We start from the raw sequence: 17,109 nt of genomic DNA, 5'->3' as shown, positions 1-17,109 counted from the left end.
CAGTGCTTCCTGAGTGATCAGCAGTTTACAAAATTGTAGGAGGACGTGAAGAGAAGTTCACTATGCAGTTGCTGTCTTCACGGAGTTGGGACCCCAGACTCACCATCAGAGAACAATGAACAGTGATTAAGGGTTTGCCCAACCTTAAGAAACAGTGCACTGCAGTGACTGTTCATAACACCAATGATGTCATTCTGCCCAGAGACAGAACTGGAGATACTCAGCTGAGTATCTGGCACATAGTAAGCCCTCAACAGTTTTTGATTAAAATTAATGCACTTAATAATTTTGGAAATTAGAGCTTTCTTTCAGACTGAATTTCTCTGGATTTTTTTCCTGCTCAACTCTCAGTTTGTCCTCACTTAGTAAGTGCTTCACATAGATGAGATGATAGTGAAAGAAAGGCATAGATGAATGGGGGTTCTGGACAAAGCAGTCACTCATGTTCACTGTTTTTCTCATAGCTTATTCAGAAAGACCAATAGATCAATTATTCTGCAGCATACCCTAGTTCCAATTTAAACTATCTGATACATTTTAAAAATTTCAATGACAAGACTTAATAGTTTATCATTTCATTAAGTATCTAATTCTCTTTTCAAAAAACATGAAAGCAGTTTGGTCAGATTTAGGCCAAATATACATTTTTAACAGGGACCAAATTTATGATTTTACTTTATGTTTCAGTTTGTCTTCTTGCAATGACTTGGTAACTAATGCTTTCACCCTAGTTTCCTTTGCTCTAGCTTTGTTTCTTTAATTATTTATTTAATACCATTGTATTGTGTGCATTTTTGTAAGATGCCTCAAATCCCTTCTGAACTAAGTCCATGTGTAAATAAATAAATAAAGCATTGGCAGCTAATTAAAAAATTTTTAATGGAAAAATCCTCTTTAATTTTTAATGGACTTCAGTGAAAATTGTTTTCATGGGTAGAATTTATAAGTTTGTATGATTGCTTTGTGGGAGGTCCATGGCACACAGAACTACTAATTAATTTTTCTTGTTATATACTTCCCTGTGTGTATGCACACCTTACCTAAAGAGTTGTGAGGACCCACGTTGCCTCTGCATAGATTGAGTTAAGCATTCTTATGGCTTTTCTATGTCTGGGAACATGAAAGAATCTTTTGAAAGACCTCCAAAGGCCAGTAGGTTTCAGAGGCCAAGTTCTCAGCTTCAGCCCTGCAGCTTACTGTAACCTTTGCAGTGTGTGTGGTCCTTAGGTGGGGGCTGGGGAGGGACTAGCAGTCAGAAAAAAAGAAAAAGAAAATTTCCTGGGAAGGAAGCATCCCTTCTCTGTATCCTGACACCATGCCCTCAGCAAAAGTGACTTAGAAACTAACCAGTCTTAAGGGAAGGGCTGAAAACCAGTTGAGTTGTCCTTATGCTGAACCTAATATATAAATTTTTTAATGTTTTTATTTATTTTTGAGAGACAGAGAGAGACAGCACGATCAGGGAGAGTCAAAGGAGAAGGAGACACAGAATCCGAAGCAGGCTCTAGGCTCTGAGCTGGCTGTCAGCACAGAACCCGACGTGGGGCTCGAACCCACGAACCACAAGATCATGACCTGAGCCGGAGCTGGAAGCTGGATGCTTAACCGACTGAACCACCCAGGCGCCCCTGAACCTAATATATAAAGAGAACAATATTATCACTGGTAACCAGTGATCTCTGGGCTCCAGCTCCACATCTCTCTACTTACTCACTGTCTGACATACTGCCTTAGGCTACAAGTACTTCCTGCTCTGTCCCTAGTGCCTGGCTCCTGGGAGAAAATCACCAGCTTTGTGGCAAATGAATGAATAGATAAATAGATGAGTGGATAGATGGATGAACAGACAGATGATGGGTAGTCTCACAGATAACCCTGTACCAGAAACTGGTTGTGTCATACCATCCAAAAGATACAGCGTAAAGAGCTGTTGAAGGAGGAAACGCATGTCTCAAGTACCTTTTTCTTCCCTATAGGTCCTGGATAGCATTTACTTCAGCCGGAGGTTCCATGTGCGCTGTGTGGCAAAGGCTGTGGACAAGGTGGGCCATGTAGGGACCCCACTAAGGAGCAACATTGTTACCATTGGAACAGACAGTGCTATCTGCCACACCCCAGTGGTAGCTGGGACAGCCAGAGGCTTCCAGGCTCAGTCCTTCATCGCAACCTTGAAATACTTGGATGTCAAGCACAAGGAGCATCCGAACAGGTCAGGCCGGTGGTGCCTTCCACAACGAGAGGGCTATCCTTTGTGTGTTTTCAAGGTGAGATAGATCAGTGAGTGATGCTTCTGCAAAGTAAGAATAGTGGAAGGGCACCTCAGTGGCTCAGCTGGTTAAGCATCCAACTTCGACTCAGGTCATGATCTCACTGTTCCTAAGTTTGAACCCCGCATTGCACTCTCTGCTGTCAGTACAGAGTCTGCTTCAGATCCTCTGTCCCTCTCTCACTCTGTCTCTCTCTCTCTCTCTCTCTCTCAAAAATGAATAAAAACATTTAAAATATATATATTTAAAAAGAATAATGGTGATAAATGCTTCAGAAAAAATTTAAATTCTTCAAAGACCCCCTAAACCTGGCCCCTTGCCCCTCTTCTTAGCCTCATGCCCCTCACTTTGTCATTCTCACCTGCCAGTCCACCTGCAGAGAACCCAACTGAAGTCAAATTGCCAGGGCTTCTAACTCTTTTATGTCGCCTACCCCTGCCATGCTGTCACTCCAGACCGCAATTCTCCGAGCCCCCTCCCACTCAACAGAGTTAAATCCTACTGTCCTGCTACACCTAGATCGTGACATCCTTTCCAAGAACCTCCTCCTCATCTCCCCCAATTTAATTTGGAAGCTCCCCTGGCACCCATTCTGAGCATTGTTACCCTACATTCTCTCTCTGTCCCCACAGTAGATATGGAGGGCAGAGACCCTGATTTTTTTTTTTTTGGTTCCTTATAGCTGGGATAGTGCTTCTTGACATCTAAAAGGCACTTGCTAAATATCTAGTGAACAGAGTAATAACACTGTATAAACTGAAAGTCACTGGACATGTATGCTTTTATTTTTTTCCTGTGTTACCATGATTTTGATGGAAATGGATACTTTCATTTTTGCCCAGCAAAAAAAAGAATTCATGCATATTATACATATTCATTAAACCTTGTAGTATTTATGTGTGTGCCTTTATGAGTAACTGAGTTCAGAGAAAGGGGTTCATTTGCATGGGGAAAAAGAATGTAAATATGGAACCAAGAATATGCAAATTCTTTCTTTTTTCTAACTGAATGAGATTTACTTTTGTTAAAAAGCAGTAGCAGAAGTGCCCAGGGCACTATTGACCCCTTCCTGGCAAAAGAGACATCATGTTCATACTCCAAGGTACCAATTCCCCTTAAAAACGTCTCTTGGGTTTTTGTTCCAAGAGACAAGCTGTAAAAACTCAAAGGCATCCTCAGTCAACATGCTGAAAGTTTAAACTTGCACAACGAAAATAACACAGCCCATAAGTACAGTTCTATTGTGTCGCAGTCTTAACCAATATTTATTAAGCTCGTATTTTATTTAGAATTTTATACTACAGGCTCTGGAGAAGTGAAAGAAGTAAAGCAAATGATCCTTGTCCTCATTGTGGGGAGGCAAGATAAGCAGAGTCTGAAAGCATATAAGACATAGCAGACCATGTGAATAAGTTACAGATGTCCTGGCGCAAAGGCACCTACGTGCTGAGAAGTGCTGAGGGGAGAGGTGCCTGGGTGGCTCAGTCAGCTAATGGCTCAGGTCATGATCTCACGGTTTGTGAGTTCAAGCCCCACATCATGGTCCTTGCACTGACAGTGTGGAGCCTGCTTGGGAGTCAATCCCCCTCCCTCTCTGTCTGCCCCTCCTGCGCACTCTCTCTCAAAGTCAATAAATAAACTTTTAAAAAGAAAAGAAATGTAGATGAGGGGAGAGCACACTGCTGCAAATGGGGGCCAGTTAGGGCGACCCTTGTTGCTGGACCTTGAGAGGAGAGAAAAGTCTCTTTTAACTGGGGAGACAGCAGTAGTGGGGTATAACTATTTCTAAGGTATTTTTCTGGATAGGGATAGCTACCTTAGAGTATAAAGAGCTCAGTGAGGTCTTTTGGCACAAATACTTTAAAAAATGTAAGTGTCCCTGACACTCACGGTGGCAGAGAAAGGGAACGGCACCTCTCTCAGTCACTCTGCTGTAGCACACGAGGAAACAAAGCTTCCATTTAAAGCGAAAGAAGGCTTTAAAGTAATTTGTGGTTGTGATGTTATCTTTTCTTGTATATATTTAAAAACCCTGTGATTGCTGATTGCTATCAGTCCTGAGTCTGGAGCATCTCCTGGTGGGGTGGGGAACAACCCCACAGGTACATCATACCTTGTGTTCCCACACGGAAAGCCTCAGGGGAAAAAAATAGGTAAATTCTTTGGTGAAGACAGGTTGAGTTATGAGAAGGAAATATACCATATTAACTGGTGATAGCTTGCACCTAAACCCCATCTCTGCCCTTGTCCCCCACAGAATCCACATTTCCGTGCAGATCCCGCACCAGGATGGAATGCTGCCCCTTATCTCCACCATGCCACTGCACAACTTGCATTTTCTATTATCCGAGTCCATCTACAGACACCAGCACGTCTGCTCCAATCTCGTCACCACCCGCGACCTGAGAGGCATCTCAGGTGAGATTTCCCATTCCAGCCACGCAAGTGGCCCTTAGGGTTATGGCTAAGTGAACTCTGCTTTCATGTCTCCGGGTCCTCAAAATATGCATGATTGGTGGATTTCCTTCCTAGCAGGCAACCAAACATAGGCAGCTCAGACAGTGGAGTGATGGAGTGAATAGGAAAAAACGAGGACTTTGGAATCAAACTGACTTAGGTTCGAATCCCTAATTCCACTACCTATACAACTGAACAGGGATAGTTGGACTTCCCCAAGCCACTGTTCGCTTATCTGTGACATGAGGAAAACAACTGATACCCATCAGGTTGAGGATTTAAACTGTTGACATTTTTAAAGCACCTGCCTTGGTAATGTTCGTTCTTTCCCTTCCCTACAGTTGGGCATGCTTGGGTCTGTGCCCTGAAATCCCCTTACTGTGGCATCTTTAGAAAGCTAAAGTACAGATGCCACATGTTATAGGATGGGCTCCCCGGGAGCAGGAGCTGAAATGGAGTGTGGGGTGCCCGATGTTCACTGGGGATCAGCATCTGTGAAGGGGACGGAGAGAAAGCAGATATGGGCGGAGGGAGAAGTCAGACTGCAGTGCAGCCCTCCAGAAACCCCCACCAACTCTTCAGGAACCCTTCCTACTTCCAGCCCCAACTAACAGCCCTCTCTAGGGCACCTCACTCAATCACTGGATGCCAGGACCCCTGCAAGGGTGGCCGCAGGCGCCGCTGTGCCACTGATGCAGACCTGAAGGAGCTGACAGCCAGGCGGCACATCCCCGTGTCAGCCATAGTAGACATTTTACTCTACAAAGGATCCTGTCCATTTCCATTTACCTTAGCGAGCGCGCATTAAATGCGTGTTTCCTCCCTTGACAACCGATGAATCATTTACCAGTGTTTTAGAAGAGAGAAAAGCATTCATATGCTCTTTCATATTCATTAAGCATCACTTTAAGTAGTGATGGTCTTTACACGGTAGAAATTAGTTGAGTATAAATTATTCGCAAGTCACTGAGCTACACATGAAAGTTTAACTGGTGCACATGTGTAGCCACTGGAAGAAACACGTTGTCTATAAGCTGAAAGTTTGCACCTCTTCCCACCTAAACACAGTTAAATTCAACACATGTTAATTGAGATCCTACTCCTTTTGGGGCAGAGGACTGGCTGCTCATGTCAAACATTGTAAGACATTTCAGACATTTAAAGACACTCTCAGAATATTATGTTTGCTTTTAGTACTATCAAAAATTTGAATCCTGATATTCTAAAATCGTATCTGTATTTAGCTCTCTGCTGCATAAAGGTCTTCCTTAATATAGAACACTTCAGTTGCTTGGCAGCATTTGATCCAATAATTTTTGCCCGGAGCAGGGAGGTTTAGTCAAGCATCATTAGCAAGCTATTTACTCATTAGCACAAAATTAAGACTTTTTTTTTCCAAGAGTTCAGAAACCATACCAGGGGAGGAGGTAGTCAGATGTTTGTTTTCTGGCTTTACATAAAAGCTATTTTTTAAAAAATGAGTCTTAAAAACTAACAATTCATCAACAAATTATCCATATAGTAAGTCTATTTTTTCAAGGATTGATTCCAAAGCTTCAGCACGTTTTCTTTTGCAAGACACACAGGGCCACTGAGCTCTGATTCCATTTATAGTACCCTTTGCTCACCTTTACTTCTGGGGTTCCTCTAGGCTCTTAGAGGGGTCTGTGAACTCAGTCACCCCATTTAACCCCCGGAAACAGGTAATTTAGCTTCACCTCCACTTCTCATGCAGGGAGGGTAGGGAGTCCTGGGCTGCTTTATTATTATTCTCCGATGGTGGTAAGCTACCTCAGTCTCTCAAGGACACATCCCTTCTCCCCACCCAGCTCCTGGGAAGCCATGTCCACAGACTGACTAATTGTTCTTTGTTCCTCCCTCCCCCACAGAGGCAGGGTTCCTGGATGATAAGGTCTATGACAGCACGGCCCTGGGTCCTGGCTACGACCGCCCTTTCCAATTTGACCCCAGCGTCCGGGAGCCCAAGACCATCCAGCTCTACAAACACCTGAATCTGAAGAGCTGTGTCTGGACCTTTGATGCCTATTATGACATGACCGAGTTAATTGATGTCTGTGGGGGGTCTGTAACTGCCGACTTCCAGGTGGGTCCTCCAGGGGCTTAGCTGAAGTCTGTGAGCACCTGGGTGCCATATGAAATCTTGTTTGTTTCTGAAGCACTTCTGTTAGCACGTTGCAGCTGGTGCCCAGCCCAGAACGGGGATAACCAAAGGAGTCTTTAAAAGTCCCTCAAGTGAGACCTTAGCAGCATGATGGCTAGAGAGAGCCCCCGAAAGTCTTCTAAGTCAATTAAATGGGAAATTAATGTGGAAAATGTTAAAATGAATGTGGAAAAGCATTACTGGCTAGCACAGCCATTTATATAAAAATCTAATATTTACTTCTTGTGTATCTGTGCGTGTGTGTGTGTGTGTATGTGTGTGTGTGTGTGTGTATCCCTAGCTGTATTTTGCTGTATTTTGGAAGCCAAAAGGGTTGACATTTGATGGTAAGGTTATTACAAAGTAGATGTATTTTATTCTGCACTGTGGGAAATAAGTCAAAGCAAGGTGCGCCCTTTTAGAAGACAGCGGCTACATGCTTTTTAAGCATTATGGAGAGAGAATTGTGTAAAACACTTTGATTTCATGCCTAGTCCAAATCTGTGCCAAACTGACAACCCTTGCCAAAATGAACACTTTCTTAATCATTTTGAAACATTAGTGACAAAAGAGAATTTTAGCAAGAAGCCAGTCATAGGAGGGCAGTTCTACCAAAGGCACGGATCCTCGTGGGAAAATTGAATCTAAAGCAGATTCTGCCTAATTATCAGCAGTTTTCTCAATGAACTAAAAATTACATTTGTTCTTCACTTCAAATTGGGTTTAACCACACTGAAAGAAGGACTTCTGAAGGCACTGAGAGCAATCATTTTGAGAACATGCCTTTGATTAAAATTTGTTTTGTTATTTCCCACTGCCTCAGTTTGGTAAGTCTCATTTCATATACACTACTGCCCTCTACTGAGTGGAAAATTAAGTCATTCTTGGGTTTTCTGTTTCTGCAGTTACATGACCTATATTCACCTTTGAAATGCAAAACTAACTCCTTTGACTTCTCAAAAATTAGTATTCTGTGTTCTCCATGTTTTTACTTTAATTATATTTTTGGATATTTGTTCAGCATATGACTAAAAATCTCAAAGACCAAGATTTCTTATTATATATGCCCCACTTTTTAAACAAACACAGAATATATGCATAGAAGTATTTCATTGCAGTCTGTTTCTTTAAAAATAGTTAAAACAGGTGGTATATGATAGAAAGAATGTAGACCTTATAACCAAGCCCTAGTTCATATCTTTCCCTGTCATAAGTTCTCTGAATCTCATCTGACATTGTAACCAATCCTATCAACAGAGAAAGATACTCAGCACAGGGTGGGTATATAGTAAATATTTGTCAAGGTTTGGGGTTTATTTAAGGATTAGTAAGTAATATCATAAAGGATAAATAATAGAAAACAGAAATAGAGGCAGGAAAATTAATTTTTTCAATCAGCTAAAAAAGTATTGAGGTTCTAATATCAATAATTTTGAGATTGGGCCATGTGTTTTTAGCAAAGCCTAGTTGTTAAAGGGGCAGAATATGGTGTGTGGTCCAGATAAAATCTGGAAATTTCCTAAAGAAAACAGATTAAGGCATTTCAAAATATATTTTTTAATGAATATGGAATGAGCAAAGTCTTTTGAAAAACTTAGAATCAGATTTTAAATCCCTGACAACATTGAATATGAAAAATATTCTAGAAAAATAAAATTTTGGTGTCCCAAATATTGATAAAACACTTGGCTCTTTTCCTACATTACCCATGGAAACACTTTAGATTGTGCTTGAAAACAAAGGAAAAATGTAAGTTCCATAGGGTGTTATAGTATGCCAGCAAGGATTAAAATAAAATTTTTCCAAACCAAGCTTTTTTTGTTATAAAGGAAATACGTGTTTATGGAGGAAAATATAAAATGAATAAACCAATTCCCCCATTCACACACACGTACATGCCATTAGCTTCTCGGTGAAAGTTTCTGCTTATATTTTGTTATCTTTCCGTCCGGTTTTTGCTCATTGCATAATAAAATAAAAATGTTTGAGCCATGTTAATAGCAGTAACAGGATCCCCTTAGGAAAAAATGGTTATGGATAAACAATAGAAAACAGAAATAGAGGCAGGAAAATTTTTTCAATCAGCTAAATATTATTGAGGTTCTAATATCAATAATTTTGAGATTGGACCATGTAAACTATTAAAAAAATAAAATAAAATAAATGAATGTGAAAAAAATTTAAAAAGAAAAATTCAAAAAAAAAAAGAAAAAAGTGTTCTCTTGGAAGTATGACATGCTGCCTTTTCAAAAGTATTTCAGTGAGGCATTGTAGGGCATGGGAAACTATCCAAACATATGCAGCTCTGAACTGTGTGTTGGTAAGTTTCCTAGATATGATATCCAAATCCCATGATGTCACTTCCTATTGCCAGATATGTGAATACTCACTAAAACATCCAAGTCAGATACATATTCATCCCAAAGATCCAGACGTGGCATGTTCCCAATTAGGGCTGCTTCCGGCTCTCCCTAGGCCACTGGCAAATGTGGTCAGTGAGGGACTATGCACTGATCCTTTGGGAATAACTGGGTTCCTTTAAAATCTCCAAGGCAATTGAACAGTGGAGGCACATCTCCTTCTCAGTCTTCAGGATTGTTTTTGTTCAAGTGTCACCCCCTCGGAAAAGCCCTCCCAGGTCACCCTATAGAAAGAAGCATCCTGTACACTTTCCATCCCTTTCTTTATGTTTAAGTTTTATGTATGTCTTTACTAGACTGTAGGTTCCATAGGGCAATGATTAGGATTTTTTCCACTGCTGAGAATGAAGCTTAGTCGGTGCCTAGGTGCCCATCATAGTCACAGCTACTTGGTTATAATTACTGACTGAGGAAGTAACTGAAAGACTGAGTAAAAATTGAACGGAGATGCTGTAACCGTATGCCTTCTCATCCCAGGGAAGGAATAACCGCCGTGTGCACACCTTTTGCTTGGCAGGTGAGAGACTCTGCTCAGTCATTCCTGACCGTGCACGTGCCCCTCTATGTGTCCTACATCTATGTGACAGCCCCCAGGGGCTGGGCTTCTCTGGAGCACCACACCGAGATGGAGTTTTCTTTCTTCTACGACACTGTTCTCTGGAGAACAGGTATACCCAGCAACATCTTAACTACTCCTACCTTATGCTTAAGTAAGACTAAAAGAAAATAGTGAGTAGTTCCTTTGAACAGGAGCTCCATTCTTCATCCTCTTGTCCTATATACAGTCCAAGTGTGCTGCCACTCTAGGCCAAATGAGTAAAGTGAGCCAGGTCATTCTTGATACATTTTCCTATTTCTGTGCATCTGCTTCAAATATGCTTTTGCTCCTTAAACACCTTGAATCACACCATTTTTAACTTGGAGCAAATTGACATAATTATACTCCAGAAGGACACCTTGAAACCCCTAATGGACCACACAGGTCACCTGCCATCCTTTACTCTGGGTCCCTAGCTATCTGAATTGAGTTTTTAATCCCTTCAGGCCCTCCAGCATCAGCACTCATGGACGTGGTTCTTTTCAGCAACCACAGATCTATATATTGGTGACAGCCCCAAAGCTAAGAGCTCACATCTTACTCTTGTCTCCCCCAAGCCCCCTTTTCCCACTGTGATCACACAATACCGCAAACTCATCTCCCCTTCTGCTGCTCCCATTCTCCCTCACCTGTAATTCTCTGCAGGTGATTTATTTGATATGACACAGAGATACTAACCAGCTACAGGAGTTTTCTTTAGATAGGACCTCATCTCTAGTAATGGAAAGTACAGTCTTTTCTTCTGTTCAATGCCTTCAACTCAAAACATTTGTCTTATATTTCTCATAGGAAAATAACTTCAGGAAATTTTCACACTCTGGGTCAGATAATTTCTTGAGATTTGGGGTTCTTTTTAAATGTTATTTTTCCCTTCCTTTGGCTACCCTTTCGTTTTCAGTTGTACTGAACTCATTGGATGGACATCATGATTGTAATTACTCGTGTTAAAGCCACAGTCCACTGATGTCATACCGTATATGGCTGGTCTTCTACATGCTAATCTTTAGTCCTCCACGGATTTAATATTAAATGTAGCCAGCAGAACATGGTTTATGGTTCTGTTGAGTCATGAGAGATGTCCTTGTAGGAGCGCCTGGATGGCTCAGTTGGTTAAGCATCTGGCTCTTGATCTCTGCTCAGCTCATGATTTCATGGTTCCTGAGTTTGAGCCCCATATCAGGCTCTGTGCGAACAGCGCGGAGCCTGCTTGAGATTGTCTCCCTCTCTCTGTGCCTTCCCCGCTCACACACTCTCGCTCTCTTCAAAATAAATAAATAAACTTAAAAAGGTGTCCTCGTGAGGAAAAGCAGAGTATGATGCAGATGCACTATAACCACATTCTGCTGCCAAGTTGATAGTAAGAAGTTTAAAGACCAGTTTTTTTGAGCTATGGTCTGGGGCCCTAACTCTGGGCTAAGTGGCATTTTCAGGTATGGAGAGACTATGTCAAAGAGAATGGAACTATAACAACAACAATAACAACAACAACAAAACCTTGGTACAATGAACTGTCATACAGTTTTAGTTGGCAAATGTGTCTAAATAGATTCCATGTTTATATGAATATGTACATATTTCGTACATTCAAATTACTGTGTGGCTCTTGCTTAGAGGTGTCACTGGGGCAAGTCACATATAGGACACTGCCTGGGACATCTCCATGCCCTGACTTGGGTGTTTTCTGTATGATTGCCTGCCCAGGAATCCAGACAGACAGTGTGCTCTCTGCAAGGCTTCAGATAATAAGAATCTATATCCGGGAGGATGGCCGTCTCGTCATTGAATTCAAGACCCATGCCAAATTCAGAGGTAATATCAGTGCAGTTTTTTTCCCCAGTTTTTTATAAGACACATTACAAACATAGATAAAAGATAAAGGAATAGAACAATGAAACAAACCAACTCAACAATTGTTAACATTTCTGTGTGTGTGTGCACCCATACACACGTGTGTACCATATTTATAAACAAGTTGCAGTCTCTTGTGGAGTTACCCTGAATACTTTAGTAGACCTCTCCTGAGAACAAAGACATTCTCTTACACATCACAAGAGTATCACTACATCCAAGATTTTTAAGACTGATCCAATATCTAGTCCCTATTCATTTTCCCTTTCTTGTCCTACAAGTGTCTTTTCCATTTATTTTTATATTGTTTTATGTTTATTTTGTATCTGTTTATATAAAAGGAAAGTGGATCCAATCAATATCCACATATTACATTCTAGTTCTTAGGTTTTTTTTTTGGTCTCTCAATCTAGGAGTCTCTCTACTTCTATTTATTCATGACACTCGATGACTACAGCTGGATAGAGTAGAAATGTCCTGCTGAATAACCTTTATGATGTTTAAAATTATTTCCTTCCACCGAGGACTTGAGTGGCTTGAAGTGTCATTTTTTAATCTGAATTTGATATTTCTATTTATAAACTACCAGGACCTTTCTGCCTCTAAGAAACATGTATTTTGGAATTGAAAGCTAAGTGTATTTCACATTCATTGTCCCACAAGGACCCCTATTATTATGAATACACTCGGTACATTCGTGTTGTTCATAAATATATATGACCATAACGACCATCATGAGTAGGATGATAGACTGGGGTGAGATGCCATGTTGTCCAACCAGAGTGGAATATATTCTAAAGGGTTAGAAGGTAGCTGTAACCTTTGTTGTTTGATAAAAGAATATTAATTCAGTACTAAGGCTTCAGTAGGGGATTCACCTCAAATACAGTAAAACTCACAAATAAGTATGTGTATTTCCCCTTGAAATAGGACAGTTTGTGATGGAGCATCACACCCTCCCTGATGTGAAGTCATTCATACTGACTCCAGACCACCTAGGAGGAATTGAATTTGACCTGCAGCTACTATGGAGTGCTCAGACTTTTGATTCTCCATATCAACTCTGGAGAGCCACAAGCTCTTATAACAGGTGAATACAGGATGGGGGTGTTCAAGGGTGGATCTGAAATGGTCTAGACTCTTTCAGAAGCTTGGAAAATAGGGCTGCTTTGTTTTTTCTCCAAAGATTTGACTTCTATTATAAGGTGGGGAGGGGGAAGATAGAAATAACCCTGAACATGGGCCGCCTGGGTGACTCTGTTGGTTAAGTGTCCAACTTTGGCTCAGGTCATGATCTCACAGTTTATGAATTCGAGTCCCTTGTCAGGCTCTGTGCTGACAGCTCAGAGCCTGGAGGCTGCTTCGGATTCTGTGCCTCTCTCTGCCCCTTCCCCACTTGTATTCTGTCTTTCTCTCTCTCAAAAATAAACAAACATTTTTAAAACTTTTAAGAAAAAGAAATAACCTTCCAAAAATAGAAATAAAGAAATTAAGTCAGATCAGCTTATGCTATAAACCAGGAAGTGGTTACTCTTATTACAAGGACAAGACCAAGAAGTCTGCATATAATTTCTACTCACATCCTATGGCTAGAGTTTTATTACATGACACATCTGCCTGCAAGGGAAGGTGGGGAGTATGTCCAATTAAAATTGTAGTATAATAAATTTGTCACCACAACACTTCAAAATCTCTGATCTCTGATTATCAGGCCCAGATTTCATCCTTATGGTCCAATGTTCTATAAAATAAATAATAAGATTTATTTCTCTCCCACACCTAAGATAGAGATGGAATAGGAATTGGTTAAATACAGTAAAATATCTCTTTTGTAAAGGGGAAGAATGGGAGAAACACAATTAAAACTATTGCCATAAAAAGGTTGATGAGGCAACTAGGAGTCTGTCATGAATATTATTATCCTTATTCTATAGATCATGAAATTAAGATCTATAAACAAGGTGAAATTCTTGTTCCAGCTTTATAGTTAAGAAGTGGCAGATTATCTTAAGAATAATTTTCAAAAAGATGTCTTTAATTGTGAGATTTTGGTCTTTTATCAGGTATTTTTAAAAAAATGATTCCTTTGAAATCAATATATAATAATCTTCAAAGTCTGTGCTTTCCCAGAGCTCATGAGATTATCCACATACTTTGTCCTAATTTATAGACATGGAAGCTGTCCTCTTTAAACCCTCTGCTGACCCCCCACCGCCTACTGGATGAAGTCCAAATTCTTTATTTAGAGCCCACACTCTCCCCCCAGCCTCATCTCAAATAGCAACCTTCCAACCACATTCACTATCTCATCAACCCCTGAACCCACCAGCCCAACTGCACCTCCATGCCTTTCCAATTCCCCCTGCCCTTCCTCTCTTTCCCTCTTGCAGACCTTGAACTCTCTTGAGCCCCAGCTCAAATACTCTCAAATACTTTGTGACACCTTCAGCAGACATCTTTGTGACACCTTCAGCAGACAGGGCTAGAAGCTCCTCCTCCTGTTCCCTCTGTGTTCCATTTTCTACCCTAACACAGCTCATTGTATTAAATGCTCTAAGTAGAGTCCCATTTTCCACTAGTTTGTGAACTTCCCAAGGTCAAAGGCATACCTGATTGATCTTGAATCCCCAGAGCTGCAGGTTTTAGCACATGGTAGGTCCTGAATAAACATCCTTTAAGAGTTTATATTTGAGTTAAGGAGATAAAAATATATGGATACATGGCAAAGTATAGGACACCACCCAGAATTCTGTGCACTGTGCACTGTGAGAGGTAAGGAACACTGAGAATATAGCTGTTCAGGAAGGGCTAGGGAGCTGGAGGAGGGGCACAGCTCGTGCTCCATATTGCAACATGAGTAACGTCTACTGTTTTGAAAGGAGAGAAGAACTATGGAGTTAAAGACCTGCATCTAGGGCTGTATTTGGTATATATGGTGAGGAAATGGACCTAAATCATATTTAGGGATGGCAAAAGTGGGACTGTGGGCCTGGGAGTCAATGAAATTTGTCCTGCATTCATGTGTTCAACAAATATTTATTGAGCATTTGCTGTGTTTTGCGGAACATTCTAGGCACTTGGATACATCAGTGAACAATATAAAGATCCCTGCACACAGCACTTACAGTAAAGTAAGAAGACACAAAAAGGTCAATAAATAAGTATAGTAGAGCATGTCAGAAGGTGGGGAGTGCTATGGAAAAATAAAAAATTTAGAGCCGGATAAGGGGAATCAGGATGAGGAAGGGGACATTGTGATTTTAATTAGGATCTTCAAAGTAGCTCTTATCAAGAATGTACACTTGAGCAAATACTTGAGGGAGGTGAGGGCGCTTGCTGTGCGGGTTATCAGGGGAAGAAGTTTCAGACAGAGTTCCTGAGTCGACAGTGTTTCCAGCATCTTGGGGAATAGCAAGGAGCAGGGTGTGGCTGGAGTGGAGTGAGCAAGGAGGAGGATGACAGGCAGCAAGGTCAAAGAAGGAAGAAGATGGGGAAGGGCCACCACGTGGGGCCTTGTCGACTAGTGCAAGAATTTCGACTTTTACCCCAGTGCATTGGGAGCCACAACAGGGTTTGATCAGATGGGTAACATGATCTGTCCTGTGTGAAAGCAAGGGTAAGGCATGGACAGTTCTGCCTAACTAAGTATTTCTATTAATTAAGGGTTACTATTCACATTATACTTGTCAATTTTCATGTAATTCAAATATGGTATATAAAGTCGAAGCCTGGAGGAAGATAGGGATCACATAGGAAAACCCCAGACACATAGACTGTCAGACAGGAGGGGGCTTAGACACCAAGCCCGGGAAGTTTGTGTGGCGTCTCAGAAGTCATGCAGTTGTGACAGAGGCAAAGCCAAGCCAGGTTTAGACTGTCTAACAATTTCCAGCTTGTGCCATTTCACTACAGTGACCCAGGATGTATCATGAAAGTTTTAGTTGTTTATATGTTTGACCAAATCTTCGCTATCACTTAATGGATAAATAGATAAATACACAGCAAATGAGAGAACTGTCACAGATTGCTCACAATAGTTAGAATTAAGATTCCTGGCCCTGCACTCTTCATTCAGGGGATGGCAGCCTCCCAAGGCTCCTTGGAGAATCTTCCTGAAGGCTCTGGCTGCCTGGCTGTCTTCCAGGCAACCTGCCAAGGCTGGGGCTACTCTCCATGACAAGTAAAGGAAATGAAGTAGGTGAGGGTACAAAGGCTGCATGTTCTTGGTGTCATAACCTTCAGAATTCTGTGATCCACCACATGTAGGAAGATTTGCAGCACTTGGTCTCCTGTGAGACGCGAGATTTTCTTCAGCTCCACAAAGGGCTGAGCCTGTAGCGTTTGGGAGAGGAGCCTGGAAATTGAGTGCTACGTTAACGGGGATGGGGGCATTCTCTGGAGAGAGGTGTCCTTTAACCCTGAGGCATTTGCCACCACTTCTATCAGAGCAGCAGCTGACATGTTCACATCTTAATAAATAACACCTTTCACAGTTGAGTATGTGTGGAGCAGGGTGTCCGTCAACTAGAAGTGCCAAACAGAAATTGTCGAACAAATTTTGTGGAAATCTGAAGTGGCCAGTTCTATTCTATCTTCACTGAGCCTTTTTAGGTTTTTATAAATAATATGCATTTCTCAGCTTGTCTCAGGAGAAGAGCTTGAATAGGATAAAGGAAAATAGCTCTATTTAACACCTCTGGATAATACCCTGATGGTTCAAATAATCAGTGATGGATTTCTGAAAATTGTGTTTGCAGACTCCTGAAGTTGGTGGTTGCTGGGCACAAATGCCATCTGAAAAGTCGGTGTGTTTCTGGGTAAGCAAATATTCTATAAAATGTCCGCTCTAACCACAGTCTGCTCTGCGTGTTTCCAGGAAGGACTACTCAGGGGAGTATACCATCTACCTGATTCCGTGCACCGTGCAGCCCACCCAGCCGTGGGTTGATCCAGGGGAGAAGCCTTTGGCCTGCACTGCACATGCCCCGGAAAGGTAGGGAAATGCAGTAGATCTTCATTATTTGTAAATCCGCCTCCTCACTAAAAGGTATTTGTATCTGCAAAGTCCGTTCTTGTGGTGCCTTCATGGTCATCCGTGGACGTGCAGAGTGGCAAAATGTTGAGTCGCTGGAAACACACATTCCGGCTCAGGTCAAGCAAGGCCTTCTTGTTGCAGCTTTCATACTAGAAACAAGTATCCTTTCTATGTCTACGTAGTGCCATGGTTTTCAAATTTTTGTGCTTTTTATTGGTGATTTTGGTGTTTATAATGGTGCCCAAGCATAAGTGCTAAAGTGCTGTCTGGCATTTCTTGTACAAGACTGTCCGGTCCCTTCACTGAGCCCCACGTTGGGACGT

The 17,109-nt window shown here is 41.5% G+C and overlaps 1 protein-coding gene across 1 annotated transcript in view; it reads left to right on the top strand.

Annotated features, from left to right (window-relative positions):
* The window catches only part of FRAS1 (Fraser extracellular matrix complex subunit 1), a 273,045-nt gene that overhangs the window by 238,040 nt on the left and 17,896 nt on the right, over positions 1–17,109 (top strand). The window contains exons 63-69 of the mRNA XM_029951708.1: positions 1,977–2,209; positions 4,525–4,685; positions 6,614–6,828; positions 9,823–9,973; positions 11,605–11,712; positions 12,682–12,841; positions 16,628–16,744. Coding sequence (XP_029807568.1) covers positions 1,977–2,209; positions 4,525–4,685; positions 6,614–6,828; positions 9,823–9,973; positions 11,605–11,712; positions 12,682–12,841; positions 16,628–16,744 — 1,145 coding nt within the window. The remainder of the gene's footprint in view (positions 1–1,976; positions 2,210–4,524; positions 4,686–6,613; positions 6,829–9,822; positions 9,974–11,604; positions 11,713–12,681; positions 12,842–16,627; positions 16,745–17,109) is intronic.

The sequence above is a fragment of the Suricata suricatta genome, chromosome 1 (genome assembly GCF_006229205.1).
Source record: "Suricata suricatta isolate VVHF042 chromosome 1, meerkat_22Aug2017_6uvM2_HiC, whole genome shotgun sequence".
NCBI lineage: Eukaryota > Metazoa > Chordata > Mammalia > Carnivora > Herpestidae > Suricata > Suricata suricatta.
Note: the sequence above shows the minus strand (reverse complement) of the source record. Positions and strands in the feature narration are given on the sequence as shown.